Source organism: Diceros bicornis, chromosome 1 (assembly GCF_020826845.1).
Source record: "Diceros bicornis minor isolate mBicDic1 chromosome 1, mDicBic1.mat.cur, whole genome shotgun sequence".
In the NCBI taxonomy this organism is placed as follows: Eukaryota; Metazoa; Chordata; class Mammalia; order Perissodactyla; family Rhinocerotidae; genus Diceros; species Diceros bicornis.
In genome coordinates, this window is record NC_080740.1 from 49,420,201 (window position 1) to 49,441,852 (window position 21,652).

The window sequence follows — 21,652 nt, forward strand, 5'->3', positions numbered from 1 at the left end:
TCAGTTTTTGCTTCATGCATTTTGATGCTACATGATTATACATGTAGAATTTTATGGTTTCCTTAATAAATTTTAAATGTCATTTAAAATTTTACATTTAAAGTAATTTAAATTTAAGTGATATTTTAAAAAATTCTCTTTTTATCTCTGGGAATATTCTTTGCCCTGAAGTCCATGCTATCTGATGTTAATATAGCCAACACATCTTTTTTCATGATTAGTGTTGCATGCTTAATTTTTTGCATCCTTTTAGGTTTAATCTACTGATGTTTTATTTTAAAAATACGTTCTTGTAAATTGAATAGAATGGGGTCTTTTTTTTCCCTCTGGTCTACAATCTCTCTTATAACCAATATCCTTAATGCATTTAAATATAATATAGTTATGGACATATTGGATTTTTTTGTTTGTGTTCCATTCCTTTGTATTTCTTTTTTCCTGTTTCTCTGGCTTCTGTTAGACTGAGTATTTTTTTAATATTCCATTAGTCTCCTTACTTGCTTATTAGCTAAAGATAGCCTTTGTTTTATATTTTTAATGGTTGTTCTAGGATTTACAATATGTGTGTTTAACTTATTACAGTCTCCCTTCAAACTATACCACTTTGTGTGTAATGTAAGTTCCTTAAAATAGTGTACTTCCCTTTACCTGCTTTCCCTCCTTTGTGTTATTCCGCATTTTCTTTCTACCTGTCAAATAATCAATTTATTTCTACATATACTTTAAGCACCAAAATACATTGTAATCATTTTTACTTTAAATAGTCAATTATATTATAAATAATTTATTAATGAAAAAAATTATTTATATATTTTTATACATTTGCCAGTATCAACATGCTTCATGCCTTCACATAGATACCTGTTTCCATCTGGAAGCATCTTCTTTCAGCTTGAAGAATATCCTTGAACATTTCTTGTACAGCAAGTCTGCTGGCAGCAAAATTTCTCACATTTTGTTTGTCTAACAATATATTTATTTTGCCTTCATAGCTGAAGGATATTTTCACTGGATATAGAATTATATGTTTTGTTTTGTTTTGCTTTATTTTGTTATGTTTTGTTTTGTTCTTTCACTTTAAAGGTAGTATTTCACTGTCTTCTGGCTTGCATTAGTTCTGATGGTTTATCCAGAGAATTCTTAATTTTTTTCCCTTGTACATAATGTGCCTTTTTCCTCTCTGATCACTTTTAAGATTGTTCTCCCTATCATTGGGTTCCAGCAGTTTGATTATGATATTCTTTGATATGGCTTTCTTTGTGGTTATCCTGCTTGGGTTCGATTATACTTTTTAGATCTGTAAGTTTATGGTTTTCATCAAATTTCGGGAAATTTTGAGCATTATCTCTTCAAAGAATTTTTGTGCGCCCTCCTCCCCTCTCCTGGACTTCCAATTACACCTATGTTTGTCTACCAGATATTTTCCTGAGTCACTGATGCTCTGTTCACTTTCCTCAGCATTTTTTTTCTCTCTGCATTCCAGTTAGTTTCTAGTCTATTTGCTTTTCTTCAAGTTCACTGATGTCTTATGCAATGCCTAATCTGCTCTTAAGCCCATACAGTGACTTATTATTTCAGATATTATATTTGTCAATTCTGAGATATTTGATTTGCTTATTTTTTATAGTTTTTGTTATTCTCTTTAATATTACAGATTTTTCTTTAAATTCTTGTGCATACTGGACATACTTATAAAGCTGTCTTAAAGTCTTGGTCTGCTAGTTCCATTATCTTTATTATTTCTGGGTCTCATTTTATTGACTGATTTTTTCCTCTGATTATGGGTCACATTTTCTGAGTTCTTCACATATCTAGTAATTTTTGGTTGGATGCTGGACACCATTAATGTGCCAGTGCTGAATGGCTGGATTTTATTGTTCTTTATTAATGAGTGTTGAGTTTCATTTTTCTGGACAGCTAATTTACTTGCAGATAAGCTTGACTTCTTGAAACTTTTGTAAAGCTTTGTTATGGTGGGTCTAGAGTAGCCTTTATTCTAGAACTAGTCTAGCCTTATTTCTAATAGGCAGCCTTTCTAGGTTCTCCACTGAAGTCTATGTATGTTCAGTAAGATCTCTCTACTCTGATTACATATCTTGCAACCCTACATGAGCTCCAAGAGTTGTACAGTTTACAGGTCCTAGGTAGTTACTCTTTTCCCAGCCTTGAGGAATCTCATCCCACTTCTTTACAGCTTAGTATTTAGCCATAGGCTCAAAGGCACACCTTTGCAGATTTTTGGAGTTTGTCTCTGTGTAGCTCCCTATCTTCAATACTCCATAAAACAGATTCCAGCTGCCTTAGCCAATTTGATCTCCATTCTCTCTGTCCTCATCTCACTGAAGCCCTCGTCATCTGTGTTCTGCTTGAGTTCCCCCTCCCTGTGGTGGGGTCTGGTAAATATATTCTAGCAGAAAGTCAGGCAATTTTAGAGATCACGTTTGTTCTCCTCTTAGGGATCACAGTTCTCTGTTGTCAGTTGTCCGATATCTGAGAACAGTTGCTTCGTACATTGTCTAGTTTTTTATAGCCGTTACAGTGGGAAAGAGAGTGCAGTTCCAGTTATGCAGGTATGGCCAGAAAAAGATTTTCTAAAAACACATTTTTAAAACTAACGAATTAAAAATAAAAACAAAAACCAGGAAACATCACACACCCAGAGTACTCATTCTTCATGTGAGGTAAGCTTATAGATTGTGTGGGTTTTCAGGTACATGTATGTACCATTTTCTGGAGAATACTGAATTCCACAAATACCAATTGAGTCTAAATGTTGTACTATAACCACTCCCAGAAGTTTTTTTTTTAAGGCATATTTATTAGAGATTTTTAGGAAATATTCCTTTATAATTGTGCCCTAAATATATGTTGAAATACACCAAAAAAATTTTTAAAAAATTAAAAAATGGAATAATACTGGCTACAGTACAAATCCAAGCCAAAAAAATTTCTCAAAATATTTAACAGACTTTAGAGAAATCCAAGGAAATACTTTACCTTTTAAGCAAAATCATTATTTTTTTAATGAATTTAACATTATCTGAAGTATATCCTTTGTGGATGGTGATAGCTATTTGCAAAGTGTTGAGAGTTTACTGTCAACATATTTCCCCTTCAAGTAATAGAAGTAAATTCAAGTAAAATTCAAGGTAAAAATTAATACTCATATTTGTCATAAATCTGGAAACATATATTCTTAATATTTTATCTAAAACATATTTTATATGCAGTACATGATAAAGGTGTTTTTGGTAGCAATTAAGTGATGAGGTAAAATTTTAATGATTTTATTAATACATTGCTTGTAATAATGGGAATATAAGCACTAGACTATCCCTCAGTGGACCAGAAAAACCTTAACAGATAATTAATAATTTATTAATTGATTTAAATTAAAAATGCAAATGATTAATAAGCAAATGAAAAATATCTTTAACCTCAATAGCAATAAAAGAAGAAATTCTTTTTAAAAACCTAGATTATTCAGAATTAACTCCTGATATTTCTCTTTAACCATTTCTTTTACTAGTCTTTCCCATCTCATTATTTGCCATCATAACCCACTTATTTTCTCATCCTAGAAACCTGGCATCATACCTGACACCTTCTTTCACCCACAACAACCAAGTCATCATCATATTTTATCAATTTCTCTCCTAAATTCCTTTTGATATTTCTCTCCTCTACCTTAATCCAAGCCACCATTACTTTCAGTTGGGCTACAGTGTTAACGTTTTGTCCTGACTTCTCTATCTAAATTTGCCCTACATCAGTCCGTTTTCTACACAATACTGTTCAAAAGCTCTTATAGCTTTATATTTTTTCTTAGAAAAAGACCTCAAAATATTAACAAGGCCTATAATGTCTAGCTATTCCTTACCTCTCCAGCCTTGTCTCTTCGTGATCTACTTCAGTGCTTTTGGCATCCTGGACACTTGCCTCCTGGTTCTCACCAAGCTGCATTGAGCTTTAAGACCTTCCATTTATAGTTTCCTCATTCCTGAATGCTCTTTTTCTGCTTCTGTTTTCCCCTGGCTAACATCCTCAGTAAAGGACATCCTTCAGGCCAGCCTTTCCTAACTCCTCCCACAAAAGTTTCAGCATAATTATAATTAGTTAGTTACTTATATAACTTAATGTCTTGCTTGCCAGTTAGATTATAAATGTAACAAAGCCAGAGAACATATTTATATTGTTTGTGTTAGGAGGTCCCAGGACTTTGAGTATTTCCTGATTTATACCTGATACTTGATATGTAATTATTCAGTCGTGATTAAATATTATAACAAGAGAAAGGTGCTTCCAAGGAGGTCTTCAGAAATCAGTACTCTCAGTCACTGACAGGAGCATAAATTGATGCAACCTTTATGAAAATCAATTTGAAATTGTTTTTCAAAATCTTTAAATATTCATTATCTTTGGATCTGTAATTCCAAATCTGGGACTCTATCCAAGGGAAATATTTAGATATACACGTAATTAGTGTACAGTATATTTATTTAAGCATTATTTACAATATAAAAAACTTGGAAACTCTCAAATATTCAATAAATAGAAATTAGTTTAAATAATATTTAGGAAGATTTATCAGCTTAAGTCATCAAAATATTTTCACAGAATTATGACATAAAATTCTTCAATGAATCTTCATGTAAATGTCTTTTCGAAAGAGAATACAATTATATGGGAGAGTCTAAAAGTTTAAATTAAAAGAAATAAAATCATTTAGAAAAAATAAAAAGGAATCCTTAATTTAAATGGTAATCATGACATCTCACTTTCATGTTATGAATCTTAATTAAATAGTAATAGAGATCAAGTCAAAAAAAAAAAGAGAAAAAAAATGCAGGTAAAAAAAGTTATTCTATAAAATCTCGTACAAATGGTGGCTATTTGTGGGTAAGAATTAGCATTTATCTTTCATTTTTGTGCACACAAATCACAAATGAGATATGTTCAAAGGGTCCTGAGGGGGCCAACCCTGTGGCCTAGTGGTTAAGTTCAGTGCACTCCGCTTCAGCAACCTGGGTTCCCAGATTCAGATCCCGGGGGTGGACCTAAGCCACTCAGCAGCTATGCTGTGGCGGCAACCCACATACAAAATAGAGGAAGATTGGTACAGATATTAGCTCAGGGCCAATCTTCCTCACACACACACCAAAAAAATGGGGGATCCTGAGTTCTGTTTTAAAACCAACACATTATATTTGAATGGTTTTGTAATGAATTTAACCCTGTCATTTTGTTCTGTAGGTTAACATGCTATTTAATAGCATTTCTTTAATCACACACTTTAAGAAATACAGAACATGTGTAAGATGTAGTTTCAGCCCTCACATTGCTCATAGGATTGTTGCATAGACAACACAGACATATATAGCCTTAAAACAATAATAGGTTACAGAATAAATGACTAAGGACATAAGAATAAATGATTAAGGAGGAAAATAAGGGTTACAGACATCAAGCGTCCAAGAGGTTCATGGAGGCAAAGATAAATGTGGGCGTGTAGATGTGGATGGCTTCAGGAGAGAAGGAGAGCCTGTGGCATTTGCTATGATTGTGGACTTTCCCAAAGAGGAGATGCCTCGTGTTTTACATCAGCGAGTGTTGACCTATTAGTTTAGAAATGAATGAAATGTTTTTAAGGAAATCATGTGAAGTGGATTTTGATTAATGATGCTGACCTGTTAATTCTCATAATATTTTTGAACCTCTTTATAGCTCTTCGAGACACTGGAAAACAGTCTATTAATAGTGACTGGAAGATTGAACACTCTGGAGCATTCAATTTAGCAGGAACTACTGTCCATTACGTAAGACGAGGCCTCTGGGAGAAGATCTCTGCCAAAGGTCCCACTACATCACCTTTACACCTCCTGGTATGAGGGAACGAATCCATAGCATTGCATAATCAAAGGACATTCCCACCATGCCTTCTCTAATCTTTTTTCCAAATTTGAATTGTCAGGTAGACATTTAAAATCATTTAAGAGGTGGGCTTTAGGGTTTTTTTTTTTTTTAATGTGTTTTAAATCATGATGTCTGAAAACAGAAATTATCACAAGAGGAACAAGATGCTTTAGGGAATTCGCAAAGTCAAAGTAGAAGTGAATTACGAGGCAATAAGGAATCTCTTTTTCCTAAAAGCACACATTTACTAACAAGAGTGGATGTTTGTAAAGAGAGTGCTATAATATGGCAAATCATAGCATTTTATGCATCTATGAAATGGGCAGCGTCTGAATCTGTATAAAATGGTATTGTCCCCGGGGAATAGATTTAGTAAATATATCTAACAGTGCTTCTGATTACCCTGTTCTGTTTGCTTACTAGAAAGAAAGAATTATGAAAGTCTGAATGTTTGGGATGATAAGTCTCTTTACCGTGTAGTAAAAGACTAGGTATAGGCAGGACAGACTTTGGAGTGGAAGAAGCAAAACAATGGGGCTCTACGCCCAAGCTGGTGGCAGGTTCACATGCCCTTTTTGACCGTGATCGTTGCAGTCAGTGCTAATGGCTCGGGGGCCAGAGGACTGACTGCGCAGCTGGTGTGTTTTCCATCCTAGCAGCAAAGTCTAAAATTCAGACACTTCAACACCTCCTTAAGTCCACACATAAAAACAACTCTGAAACGTGATCAACTGACTGTTTATTTGGAGTGTGGTGTGCACGTTATTTAATATCTCTACACAATTAAAGTTGAATTTGTCTTCAGTTGGAGACATCTATGTTGCTAGTCTAGGAGCCAGAGGCTCAAATCACGTATCGGCCCCTTTGCTCTTCCTACTTTAATGTGCCTGCAAATCACCTGGGGTTCTTGTCAAAATGCACATTCTGATCTGTTTGGTCTGGGGAGGAACCTGAGATCTGCATTTCTAACCAGCTCCCAGGTGGTGCCACTACTGCTGGTCAATGGACCACATTTCTAATAACAATGTTTTATAGAACTGTAGTTGATAGGCTTTACCAACAGGAATAAAGGGAGCGAGGTGAGTTGCGTGGGGACCTGCTGTTCCGAATCTTAATAATAATAATAATATACATCATTCATTGAGCACTAAGAGTCAGACACTTTCCAAAAATGCTTTATGTTCAGTACAGCATTTAATCCTCACCATAACCCTGTGTGATATGTATCATTATTATTCCATTTTACAAATTAAAAAAAAACTTAAGTATGAAAAAGGTTGAGTAATGTGCACAGTGTCTCCCAATAAGTTATTTAGCTGTGAATAATCCAGGTGTTAATCAATCTTCTATGGTGCCTGTCCTGATATAAAGCTTAGATCTGAATTCTTTACACCAGACAGCCTTGATTTATAAGTATACATATGCTTTGAATAATTATTTTATTCATCTCCCCAGTTTCTTTGGATCCTATTATTTAATTTCAGTTGGAAACTCCACTCTGTGTCCTGTGCCATCTGGAGAGAGAAAAAAAAAAGACTAAACAAACATTGTATGACCAATATCTGGCTCTTTCCATGATTGGGTCACTTACAATAACAATATTATCAACAACAAACATATTTTTAATGACTGGGTTGCAGAAAATGCCATCAGGTGGCCTGTATTATGTGAATGTAACCTACTTTTTTATGGAACAAGACTGAGGCTCTTTTACTGAGCCTCTAATTCAAAATCTTATAACAGTATATATGAGACCTCAGGGTTGGGCAGAGGGAGTTTCCTTGATGCAGAATTCTCAATCTGACTGGTAATTACCAAGGTTTTTCCTGGAAGCATGAAACATAATTAAAGTCAGTGAACTATGTCTAAAAGAAGGCATCTATGTGACCTGGATTTATTCAGTAATCCAAGGGAAACTGCACTTTTAAGATATTTTTCTTTAATGACTATTACAGATTGAAAGCCGGTACTGAATTTTGAAAGGCAATACCTTCTGCTGCCATGCTTCAATATGTGCCCTCAGCTGTAACACGGTCACACTTTCCTTCTTGCAAAGAACACTGCCAAATTCAAATGGTTTAAGAAAGAGCTAATGATTTTGTAGCCAATGTCTTTGTTTTAAATGGCATTGGATATTCAAGGACAATCTAAAGTTCTATCAATGAAAAGGTAGTTTTTAGGAAAAATAGACACATTTTCACTTAAATAAGTTGGCAAATAGCTGTTATTTATATGTTCATTTCATCAATTTAAAAACTATGTAATAGTCTGGTTAAGTGCATAAACAAGGTAAGTTAATCTCTCACTCTCTGTTTTTTAACCCATTTAGCTGAAAGTCACTTAGAACTGGCAACATCAAATGAGATATTTAAAGCCAAAATAAGCACTATGATATCCTTAGAATTAGTACCCACTATATTTTGTATATGTGAGTTTAAAAACTATTATTTTTATTATTGATATAATTGATTTATAATGCCATCATGCTAGTTCCCCAATCCACATCTTAAAATATATCTTAGTATTTCTGTTGATATGAGTTGAATCTTGAGAAAAAGAAGTAAAGAAAATTAAAATTGGGCTCATTTAAATTTTTTTTCCATGACGTGTTAACTCTAAACTACCTATCGTTACAGCTACCTTGATACAGGTTAAATATTGAACAAAGTTCTCTAGTAATTTAACATAATTTAAAATTTAGATATATATTTTTTTATGCATCACATTGTATTATATAGATTGCTTCCATAAACCCTCAGATCCGTAGAATAGATATTTTCCACGGAGTTGCTTGACATATTTTGTGCAAATGCATTTATAAAGAAACGTATATTCTCATTCATTCTTTCATTTAAAATGAGTATTTTGCAGTTATTTTTCTTTCATTTGAAACATGTATGATTGCTCATGGTGGTACAGTTCTAAGCTTGGCACTGGGAATCAGGGGAGAACAAAACAGACATGATTCCTGCTTATGGTTTAGTCCATCGTAGCCCAAAGTTCAGTCATTCTCATACATCCTTTATGGTTTATTGCACTGCTTGCATATGTGTACGTAACTGTACCATTATGAAGTTAATATTTATTAAAAAGTTCATTTTAACATAAATTTCTTTTCAGAGGAAGTGATCATTACTACAAATGGAAAATTAGTAACCTTACCAAAATTAAAAGTTAATTGTAAGCATACATGGAATAAAATTCTTGTCCTCCAGTTAGCTTAGAAGTTCTCTACCCTTATGGAGTGAAACAATCCCCAAAGTCTTCTATCCTCTTCCTCTGTTGATGCAGGGATTCACTATCCATCTTTCAGTTTTATATGAGTGGAAAGGCTACATTTGATATTAGATTGTGGGTTATATGCTGATGTTAGATAGGACACATATCCCTGTTCCCCCATACCAACGTCATCTCATACATGTACCATGCTTTGGGAAACTGTGTAGTCCTTCAGCTTGAAAGAACATGATCTGGTATCTCTGACCTCATTCAAGTGGGCTTTTTTTCTTGATATCTTTAGCTCAGAGATAAATGTGTAACTCCAATCTTTTCAGAAGTATGACAGTTTCAACATCTAAGCAATAATGTCACAATTCTACTATGTATTAAAGGAGCACACACACCATGCAGTAAGCCTTTTAAGGTATCAGTATCCTTAGTTTTATGCTTCACGTGGAATGTGCTCTACTTTGACCTATCTGCCTTGATCACTTTTATATTTTATATTATAGGTGCTGCTGTTTCAAGACCAGAATTATGGTCTTCACTATGAATACACTATCCCATCAGACCCTCTTCCAGAGAATCAGAGTTCTAAAGCACCCGAACCCCTTTTCATGTGGACACACACAGGCTGGGAAGATTGCGATGCAACATGTGGAGGAGGTGAAGGATTTTGCAATATTTGTCTTTCCAAAACAACAGTTGTTTTCTGATTAACCATTGACAATTAAGACAGATCCACAACCCCTTATCTGAAATTCCAAACTCCATAAAGGATTGGAAACTGAAAGGCAAGGAGGAGAGAATGATCAGCTGTATCAAAAGCTGCTAATAAGTCAAAAATAATGTGGACTGAGAATTGACTATTATATTTAAATATATTATATTATATTTACTATATTTTAAAATGTATTTATTATATTTGAAACATAGAGGTCAATGATGACCCTGTCAAAATTACTTTTAATGAAATATTTCGCTCAAAAGACTAAGTGGAGTGAATTCAAGAAAAAGTGGAATGTCATGAATTGGAAAAAGGATTCAAGGTAACTTAGGAAATATTGCTGAAAGAAGAAAGCAGAGAAATGTGGCAGTAGCTGGAGGGGAATATGAGTTAGAGAGTTTGTTGTTATTGTTTTCAATAGGAAAAATTACACGTGATTAATTGCCCATGTACATTTCTAGAATAGAATGGAAAACTAGTGATGCAGAGGAGAGAGCAAAAAATTGGTGCAGTGACATCCTTGAGTAGGCAAGATGGGATGGATCGGAGTTGTTGGCTTTAGACAGAAATGTGGACAGCCCATCATCAGTAACAGGAGAAGACAGTATTTGTGAACAGTATTTGCGGAGCAGGTGTCAGGAACTTATGGTGGTACTCTTCTAGTTGCATCTATTTTAGTAATAAAGGCCACCTTGCTAAGAGCAAAGGTGAAAAAAGCAGATATTAGAATTTGGAAAAGAGGTCACGTAAGAGAATGAGAGAGTGAATTAAATGGGTACACGTATTCTGATTATATAGTAGCACTGATGGTACACTTGAAGTTAAGGGTCATGAATTTAGTTTGACACCAACCAACATAATGGTATGTTACCCTTCATCTATGTACAGCATGCAGATGCACTTGTTGAGTGAGTTTGGGAATTGCCAGGGAAGTATAATAAAATAAAAGGAGAACATGGTTGACCTAAGGTTGTTTGTAAGGAGCTGAAAATGGTTCATCATAGAGTTTAGTTGTATAAGGAGAAACATAAAGATATGAGTGGCTTGAAAGACAGTGAAAAGGTGGTAGGATTGATGGATTATAGGGGCTAGTGGGGTTAAAGAACTTTTAGACTCAGAATGTTAAAGGGAGAGGGCTGGAAATACAGGAGATGGTGACAGAAAATAGAGCTGAGATTATGGAGGGGTCAACAGTTATTAGTAATAACAAGACCAGGGGAGTTCATGGCTTAAGTCAAGTGAAAGGCAGGATCTCTGGGAAGAGAAGAGGGCTGGGAAGTGAGAGGCCTCGGTGTTAGAAGAATCATTGAAATCATTCAAATCAAATCATTCAAATCAAATCATTCAAATTCAATGACAAAAATTGTGGCAGAAGTAGTGTGAGAAAATATAACAATCATCCGGGAGCTAAAATCTTAAAGAGAGGGAGTGGCCCATGGGTTGGCGTTTGACTACAACAAGAAGGGTGGTGCACTGCATAGTCTAATCCAAAGCTGGAGGTTTAGGAAGAAGGAAAGGAGAATGGTCTGGTAGTGACTTGAAGAGCATGGACACCCACACTGCCTCTAAATCCAAAGGTGCTGGGGCGCAAGCAGGAAAATGGCCAATCCGCCAGAGGCTGCAGGGAAAGCAAGAAACAGTGTCCTCAGGAGAGAGCAAAAAGGTGCCAGCAACATCCAGAGGTGCGGAGGCTGGGGAGAAGCAGTTTTTGTCAGGGTGCTCAGAGCTCTGGGGTTTTCGCCTGATTTCTGGAGCATCTGGCCCTCAGGTTCGCCAGAGCAAAGGCAATGTTGGGGGACAGAGGTAGGGGGAGATTATACAGATCAGACTTTGCTCCCGAGGACATAGAATAATTACAACAAAAGGATTTCAGATCACTCTCGCAATTTAAAAAATTTTATCAGTCATCTTTGCCACAATGAAATTTTCATTGGCCATATTTCTCCTGGGGCCCCATTATTGCCATGTGACTTGGGATTCTCTACCCTCCTGTCTCCGGCTGATGCTCCCATATACACCTGAATTCCTGTTCCTCTGCTCCACCCTTTCTTCACTGATGCCAGGGCCCATTTCACTTACGAGGTTCTGCTTCATATCCTCTATCCAAATAAAAACACAAAAATACAAACAAAAACAAATACATTTGAAATGGAAATCTGCCTGGTTAAATTTTGTCTTTATATAACTCAGGTTAGAATGACCAGCTGCCATCTGATGATGGGCTCTGGGGAAGTAGAGTGATGAAAATGCTGATGATTCCTGTTATAGCACTAAAAGGCAGTCATGAAAATCGGTTTACATTTGAAACTCTAGGCAGGAAAATGTTTGCCTGGTGAATTTTATTATCCTCAAATTTTTTCCTTTCTTCTCTGATTGTGGTCTAATAAAAGCTGCATCAGAAGTAAGCATACAGAACTTGTCAGTCTTCAGTTTGAACAAGCAAATTTTTAGGGTTAAAAATCTTTCCCAAAATCACATTAATTACAACCTAGGATGTGTTTTGCCAATAGCCAAACCTTAAAGAATTAGAGTTTCATTATAAATTCTTTTAGTTTCAGAGTCAGAAGGGCTTTTAGATATTCTTAAGCATAACTTCTTAATTATTAACATGAGAAAATTGTAGTGCATAGAGATTTTAAGTAACTTCCCAAGGTCACATGCTCACTGCCAGTAGAGCCAGGATTCCTGAATTCAAGTCTTCTTTCCTCCTCATCATATACTTCCTTCAAGAACAGCTCATGGGGCTTAAGGTCATTTCTTTCCACAAAATAGAGCATGTCCCTTAGAGATTACGTAAGTTTTCTTTGGATTCAAAGGGCTATTTTATTTTAATCTGTTAAATAAGAATTTAGATATGTCCTTATTTTTATTTCAAATGGTTTATTTTGTAAAATAGTCCTTCTAATTATACACAGCCTCTATATGATTTGCACTTGAATAGGTTTTCTCTCTCAAATCTGTTCCATTGTGTTTAGTCAACAGTTTTCAATTATCTCTGACTATGTTAATAGGGCGCATATTCATTTCAATGCCAAAATATTTCTGGGCTTTTGGATATTATTTTCTTTTGCAGTTCATAAATAAAGTGGATGGACAGGATTTCAAGAATCGCATCATTTCTGAGTTCGTATTTTCAATTTTATAGCCAGAAAGAGCTTTGTAATCTTTCAGCGTATTCATGAATTAAACGAGAATAAGTTCAAAGCACAGAACATTGGAAACAGATTCATGCAAAATTTATCTTCAAGAGCAAAGAGGAATAATAGCACTATTCTACTTCACAGGAATATGTTAAGCAAGAGCAAATAAAGTATCGCAGAACAGTGTAAAATTTCAATGTTTCACATAAGTTATTTTTTGAATTCTATTGTAAGACGTTAGATTGCCAGCAATATGTGGGAAAAAATTTTTTAACAAGATACCTAGTGTCATGTAGCTAAATTTTTATTATAATGATCTTTTACAGCAGTATCTCAAACAAAGTTTTAAAATGATAACAGAAGTTAAAGTTAATTCATTATGCATTTCTATTAACTTATTAATACTGGTAATTACAAGATATGAAAAGCCTGAGATAAAAAAAATTCCTTCTTTAAGGAGGAATATTATTTTAAAATGGCTAACGGATGCTGGTGATCTCAAGTAAATTTTTCCAACAGTTTAACATATGTACACTTCTCATCACTGTCTTTTCAAATTCTAATGATAGTTCTAGAAAGATTTGAGTTGATATATCACTTTGTATTTGCATTAGCCATTGAAATTAGTCCTTTTATTTTCAAACAGCTTAAAATATATTTGTGAAATAAACGTTTCCTTTGCATTGGTGTTCTAAAATATATAAAAATTCTTTGAAGGAATGTTTTAAATTTATTTTGGCACCTGAGAAGTGTGGGTCAGTGGATAATGTTCTTTTTGACATACAAGACCTGTTTTAAGTGATCTAGGTCTTCAGAGGCATTAGAGATGTATCATTCCAGAATATCTGAGGGTTGTACGTGAAATCAGCATTCCACATACTGCAGAGAACAACTGCATTGCTCTAGGATTTATTTTGATCTAGTGAATGAATTAATGGTATAAAACCTAGAATGAGGAGCTCAAAATTCAATAACCTCTTTTGAAATAAATGACAATTTAAACTTGGTTTAGGAAATCTAAATAGATACAAATTGAAGGGGAAAAAAATAAGCCAACATTCCACATTCTTTGCATCAGTCCAAATCCTGCTAGCTTACGACTCTCATGCTGTTAGCGTCTGGACAGGACTGTCCTTGTCCACGACCAGATTCTCAGGAGGCATCCGAGACTTTTGGTCCAAGTTGAGGAAACATCTCTATATACAAATGCCTGTATCTTTTTCAGGGTTTGGTTTGTTTCCGTTTTTCCATTTTAAAGGCACTTTGCGTGTACCGAAATAAATGTTATTAGCCAAAGAAAATGCTAAAATATATTTTTTGTCTGCATTATTTTATTTCAATAATATTTAGTACAATTGTGTATTCTACTCTCTTTACTTAAATTAATAGGAACATTTTTATATTAATGTAAACTCTTTATAAACTTGAATTTTAATATCTAAATGATAATCCATTAAGTGGATTTGCCATAGATAACTATTCCAATTAGTCATTTGCAGGTGATTTATCACCATTTTAGGAAACACAGTGTTGAGATGAACCTCTTAATAGAGAAGGCACTTTGGGCTTGAATTACATGCTTATATTTCACTTATTGATTCCTTTACCAGTACTGAGTGTGCACTCACTATTACTGGGTGGTCCAAAGATGAGTGCTTTCTACTTTTAGAGAGTTCACTGTCCATCTACTAGGGGTCAGATAATAGTAAAATCACTATACAGAGTTATATGGGGAGATGTAGAAAGCCTTCCAGGGATACGCATAGGTGCAAAGGCACTGGTATTAGTAAGAATGTTTATTACTAGGGTGCAAAATATGGGATCAAGGAGTGGGAACTGATTTGCCCAGGAAAGTAGAAAGAAGTTAGTTCATGAAGATCCCTGAGTGTTATGCTAGCATTCAAGTTAAATTTAACTTGAAAGTTACGGGATCCCATTAAAATATTTGTGTGCATGGAAATGACAAGATCAGTTTGGATTATATATTGGATGTTATGAATAATACGAAATAAAAATTCTTTCATTAAAATAAAAAACTAAATAGTCATTTTAATATTAAGCCCAAACCCTGAGGGAAAAATATTTCAAAGAAATGTAAAAAGAATAGCTAAGAAGTAAATGGCATGACATGATTTTTGGAAGTTGCTCAAGTTGAAAAATGTATGCTTAGAAAATAACCAGCATTTTACGTATCTCTAAGAAGTGCTCGGAGAAAAGTCCTTCATCCTCAATAAAGTATATTTATTTTTGGTTCACTTTCTTGCTGACCATTATTAGTTAAATTGAAAATGAATAAATAAATTATTTAAAAGAATATTATAAAGACAAATGAATATATATAGTCTCTGTATTATAGACTTCCACAATTCTATTAAAAAGTTTGGAATGTCCAGTAATATATAGAAAATTTCAAAACATTGAACCCACTCCCAAGAATGTGTTTCCACATTTATGATGCAAGTTCTAGAAATGTATACCTAAATAGAATATAGCTTTATTAAACATATCCATTTCATGGGTTAAATACAGAGCATAGAAAAAAATATTGGCTTATCTCTGAGACTGGAAAAGAAGGCACACAATATAATATCTAGTCTTTGTTAAATGTCTTCAGAGAACAAAGGAAGAGTCAGTAAATAAAAATTACCTTTCATTTTCAGATTTTGCCCAAATTTAGTAATGAGCATAATGGTTATTTTATTTTATTCATAATTGTGTTTAAAACATTGAAACAGATTTCCCCAATACTGATTTAATGGGAATGACCCAGAGGTGAAGTTAATTGCCATAAAACAAGTAATACACTGTCAACAGCTTGCAGCTACTCATGGTTCAGGCAGAAGGCCAGTCACTTCATCACTTTCTGTTCGTCCCTAGGTTCCACGGTATTGGATGCATTGTAAATACTGCTATTAGATGCTAGAATGGAAATTTCCTGTGTTGGCTAGGACATAAAAATATATAAAAGAAAAAAATTAAACAATAACATTTCCATATGGCTTTAAGATCTTAGTTGTATTTTCATAGGCATAATGTGTCTGTAGCTGAGCAATAGATTTTTTTTTCCCCCAATTCTATTGTTTTTGTTCAATGAAATAAAAAAAGGTGGCACTAAGTTTATCCTATCTGTCAAAAGATTTATGATGTGAGCTTCCTTGCTACAATGTAGATGGAAGTGTCCCAATTCATACTCACACACCTCCATGCTTTCTTAGAGCACCACTAAGGTGCTCCTTGAAATGATGCCAATATCCATATCTCTTTTGATATATCAAAACTTATCCTTGAAAGATTTTTTTCAATAGCTCAATATGTTAGCTCTGAGCTAATATAACTAAAGTTAGATATTTTCTGAAGAAAGGAAAAAATGCAGTATAATTAGCCTTGAGTTGTTTGTTCCATGACTACATATATGTTCAACAAAAGCTTTCTGGATAATGTCTGTTTGTCATCTTTTTGTGTTGTACTTGGCAAAAAGCCATTATTTAAATTAGTTTAGGCAACTACATCTATTCTGTAAAAGAGTGTCTTATGACTGTGAAGGCTTTAAGTTAGATTTTAAAACTAACATTTATATTTCATAAAAGTAACATTTAGTTGAATCCTACTTTTACGTAGGCATCGTCGTAATGTAGAAATAACATGCTAGCGTTATTAAAAATTTGCATAATATCTATTTAATATATGCCTCAGGTTATAAATGAGCACCTTGAGTCATAGGGAACTAGGAGGAAGTTGACCAAAACTCTGTTCCAAATTCTTACATTTGGGTAACTCCTATCTTGTGAGGCCAGTTTTCTCTGTAAAAAAAAATGAACATCTTAAGTCATTTCTGCTTCTCTAGTAGTTTATTTGAAAATTGAAGTTGGTAAGTATTGAACACTACGATGACTAAGCCTAAGGCCACACCCCACCCTTCTTGACCTACCAAAGAATGGCCTGGACAGCCCATAAGCATTTACCCAGGGCATGAAAGGTTGCCTTTTCTCTACAAGTTAACATCAGTTTGCCTGACTGCGTGAGCTGTACAGGTCAGGCTAGAAGACCTCTGAGGCATAGCTGTTGCATTCAGTTAGGCAGCTGGTACACTGCATAAAGTTCTTGTCCTGGGGACTGCAATTCAGCCCCTGCGACATTTGCCAAACCATGTACCCTGTCGTAGGGCAACTTCTGTGTGGTGAAAGGAACATTGTTTTCTAATTCAGCTGCCTAGAGGGCATTACTTTTTCCTAATCTGTATGCCTTGAGGGCCATCTTTTACTAATCTGTGGTTGGATGTCCATCTCAAGGCCCTCCCCATTGTTGGCCCACTGGTGCACACTTTATAGAGTGCCATAGGGTCCTAGTTGGAGGCATGCCTTCTCTCACTCAAGAGGAAGGCCTTTTGCCTGCCTGGCACTCTGTTGTGTGTATTGAGCTCCCATAGAATAAATTGCATTTCACTGGAACCTTGGGATTCTCCAGAAAGGGAATAATTTGGCCAACATTGTGCTGCTTGTGCTAGAAAATAGAACTGAAGATCTAAATGGTTTCAGTAACATGATATGCAATAACCACAGGTATAATTGTTAGTTAATCCACATATGTATACAGAAGTAGTCATGATTTTTGTATACTACAAATTGTTGTGGGACTAGGCTCAGTGTTGTTCAGAGGGAAATCAAGGAAGATTCTGAACCTATACCTGTTCTTTTGCCTTCTACTTGGCCACACTGTTGTCTCTCCCTATTCCACATTCAAGTCAAAGTAGAAGATACCTAAAAATTACTCAAAGTAGCTCTCTTTTTCTCTCTGCATCCCTTCTTTTCTCCTTTCTTGATGCCAGCATCCTCTCTCTGTTAATTAAATGACAGAGTGACCTCTCTGCCACCAGCCCAAGCTGTCCTATTTGGCATGACTAGCATGAACACTCTGAGCTCCTTAATTATCATTGCATGACAGTCATAGGACCCTAACTAATAGGCCTTTCAACAGATACTCAGAAGACTTGTGATTTTTTTTCTTAATCCTTCATGACCCATCTGGCTTTAAAATTGTTGGTTGATTTAATTATTTTATAATGTCAAACAATGAGTTAAGTTAGGTTATTAAATCTTATATGGATATTTAGACTTTTGTAGCAAAACATAATTAGTACATATTTAGTTGACTTTTTAACTGTAAGATGATATAATAAAAGTATTGTCAAGTTAGTGTACTTAGAGGGCTCTATTCAAATGAATACAGCATACAAATGGTCATTTTTACCTCCTGTAATCAGACTTCATCATACCAGAGAAAGTAGAAAAGCCATTTTTCTGAAATCTTTTGAAAAATGGTAAGAGTCTCATGGCTTTTCTTAGAGAACATGACAATTATTAAGGAATGAGGATTTCTAGAATTCTTCGGGTCTTTAGGCAATAAGAAAAAAGTTCTGAGTTATACTCAAAATAAGCTTGCTTCCTATAACTTACCACAGAGCACTGATGATTTACAGCCAAATGATAAAATGTGCATGCATGTTTATATGCTTGTTTATGTGCTTTCAGGAAGGAGTATAGGTTTTATGCAAATACAGCTTTTCACCACCTAATGCTAAAATATGGCATGGATTGGTAACTAATATCTTGTGGATTTATGCTGCCACAATCCCTTTGTAATTTAAAGTTTGCCGTTTAATTTCTAAGGAGGAAAAAATTACTGTTCATTTTCCTTAAGCCTAGTGATATACATTTTGTTGTGTAAATTATAAATATCATCTTTATTGATCTAACCTAAAATTTGCTTAAAATATCTATGAAAATTACAACAACCCTATGCACACCTCCTAAATCCATTTTATAAAGGCCTATAATAACATTTCTTTATATGTTTATTTGCTCTTTTCAGGAGAAAGGAAGACAATAGTGTCTTGCACAAAAATCATGAACAAAAATATCAGCATTGTGGACAGCAAGAAATGCAAATACTTAACCAAGCCAGAGCCACAGATTCGCAAATGCAATGAGCAACCATGCCAAACAAGGTAACCGTATCCCACTAATTGTTAAGGTTCTGTTTGTCCATTAAATTGCTGGTCTTTAAAACACACTAAAAATATTAACAAAGTCACATTTTCTTAAAAACAATGCAAAGGAATATGTACCAAAATGGATGGTTTTAAATAAGCAAGGTCTAAGCAGGAAATATAATCAGCTTGTTGGAAAGAGTATTGGAGCAGCAAGGTTAGGATTTACCTGGACTTGAACCGTGTGCTCCATGGTGTGAAAACAACCACTAACTGCTTTGGAGGGAGGAGTCAAGAAAATTATTTGGTAACTTCTTGATTACTTCTTCGAAAATCTGGTGATTGGAGTGAATTTAGCTGTTCATTCCTTAATTGTCTGAAATGGTGTGTTAGAACTTGCCAAGGGTGATACAAGCCAAAGCAGGAATGGCCAGGACCCAGTCCCCTACACAACCATGGGGGCAGTGTGGCCTCCAGGCTAGAGATTCTCACATCCTCGCCCAGAGTTCTCAATGCAAACTGCCCGATTCCTGATCTCTGATCACCAGATTCCTGACTTGGGTCCTAGTTACTGGACAGTCAGTTGTTTTGGTCACCTGTGACTTCCCCAATGAGTATTAGGCAACAAAATGGGTAAGAAACTCATAAGTAGGGGACAAGACAGCAATGCCAAGCAGCTGAAAGTAGCATAGAAAGAAGGCTATGCCTTAGTAATGGCAGAAACGAATAAGTACAACCTGAGTATAATTTTGGAGTGAGCTAGCAGCAAGGCTATTTGGAATGGGTCCCATCCTAGGGCTCCTGAAAATCCATGCACTTTCATATAAAAATTAGTGTTGGGCTTGAGTGGGACTGAGCCCCAGTGTCCAAAGTCCTAAAACCTTTAGGGATGGAATGATAAAAAGAATGTGAGGCTGGATTGATTCCTCTAGAATTTGGGGACAGGGACATTTATTCTATCCCGCCACTCAGGGATTTGTTGAGGCTCAATAAGTTAAGGGTGTGGCTATGAGTTCTTGGGGAGCCAAACAGAGGATTGAACTCCTCTCTCAATAGCTTCTGGAGGGGAGTCATGGGGAGTTTACACATCCTACAACTCACATATGCAAAGAATTTGTAGCTTTCTAGCAGTCTATAACTAATAGAATCTTTTTCATGACCCTGCACCACATGAATAAGTATGGGGGGTGGCGGTTAAAGGGGGAGGAGGAGCAAAACTTGCCAATTAGCTTTATTTAGGCTTTTCTATCTTAAGTAATCTCTTTGGGAATTAGTGTCATCCAGGCTAATGCTCAGTTCTGGTTTCCCTATTCCCCCGGCCTTCCCCCTTTCTGATGTAGCACTGCATCCTGAGTTCCCTCTATTTCTGGCTTATTGCAAAACTCAATTATTAAACTCTCCAGATCTGGCTCATGCTATGTTAATGAGAGCTTAAAAGAATTTGGAAAATCCTTTCTTCCTCTACAAAGCTGAAATTTCAAGACTTGCTTTTCTGTAGATTCAATGTATTTAAGGTATCAAAAGCTAATTATCAACTTTCCCTTTGCGTTCCTGCTCTAACAATCCTATCCCCTAGTCCCCCAACCAGGCAAACATGTGCTTCTAAAGAATAGGACAGAAGAATGATATGTGAAAGAATATGCAAAAGATAAAAGTACATGAATATATTTTCAATAATGTTATACCCATTGCATTTGCCTGGCTATATGCTTTTCAGGCTAACTCCATAAGTAGATGAACTAATTCGGCTTTTTTATGAGGCAATGTAGTAATCAACAGGAAGGGTGACCTAGGGAGTTATTGTTACCTACAGTCAGGTCCCTGGGTCCTTTCCATTCAGTGCTAGGCAGATATAGAAGCAGAGTTTTCGGCCTTTACTCTGTTAGCTAAAAAACCTGGATCCTTTTTGTTACTACTATTCCTAAGAATTATCTTTTTCTTAATCTCTTTTAATATATATTAAAATGCTATGCTTGCTAATTTATCTTGTGTTAAATAATTTATTAAAATATTTCAAAACACCATTTGTTTTACGTACCATATAACTTTTCCGTTTGGATGAAAGAGCAGTGGCTTTTCCTGATACATCAGGAATCTTGAATGAGCTGGATTTGAGGACTAGAGCATATTTGTCACTTCCTAACTTGGTCTGTGGAAGATCAGAGTGTACAACACACACGAGTTATTGTTCATTCACTGACCTCAGCTATCTTGGGGAAAAATGCCTCTATAATGACTTGGTAAAATGAATAGTTTTAAAAATTTAAAAGGTCAGTACATTTCTGAGTGAGAAATTTTTGCAGCTGGAGACCGTAAGTCTTTTTGTTAGAGATTATTATCTTCCTTCCCTTGGAAAAGGAGGCCGTATATTTTGAACCACCAAGAAACGATGTCAGTGAGGTTAACCAAAATATTGGAAAGTAAGAAATGACATGGGCAATTATTAGGGGTCATCACAGGAAAACTTTCCAAGACCTACTGGCGTAGCACAACCTTCATTTCTCCTGCCTCTTCTTTTCCCCTGCCCTAGTAAGAAACATTCTAATTTCCATTCACATTTATTGAAAAAGTCACCAAACAGCTTGATGGAGCCCTGCGAGGCAGATATGAAATATATTAACGTCCTAGTAAACAGCCTTATAGGAAGGAATCTTAACGATAAGGAAA

General features: G+C 35.3%; 1 protein-coding gene across 1 annotated transcript in view; it reads left to right on the forward strand.

Moving 5' to 3' along the window:
• Positions 1-21,652, forward strand: part of ADAMTS19 (ADAM metallopeptidase with thrombospondin type 1 motif 19) — a 228,082-nt gene that overhangs the window by 178,303 nt on the left and 28,127 nt on the right. The window contains exons 17-19 of the mRNA XM_058539839.1: positions 5,725-5,882; positions 9,645-9,798; positions 18,868-19,003. Coding sequence (XP_058395822.1) covers positions 5,725-5,882; positions 9,645-9,798; positions 18,868-19,003 — 448 coding nt within the window. The remainder of the gene's footprint in view (positions 1-5,724; positions 5,883-9,644; positions 9,799-18,867; positions 19,004-21,652) is intronic.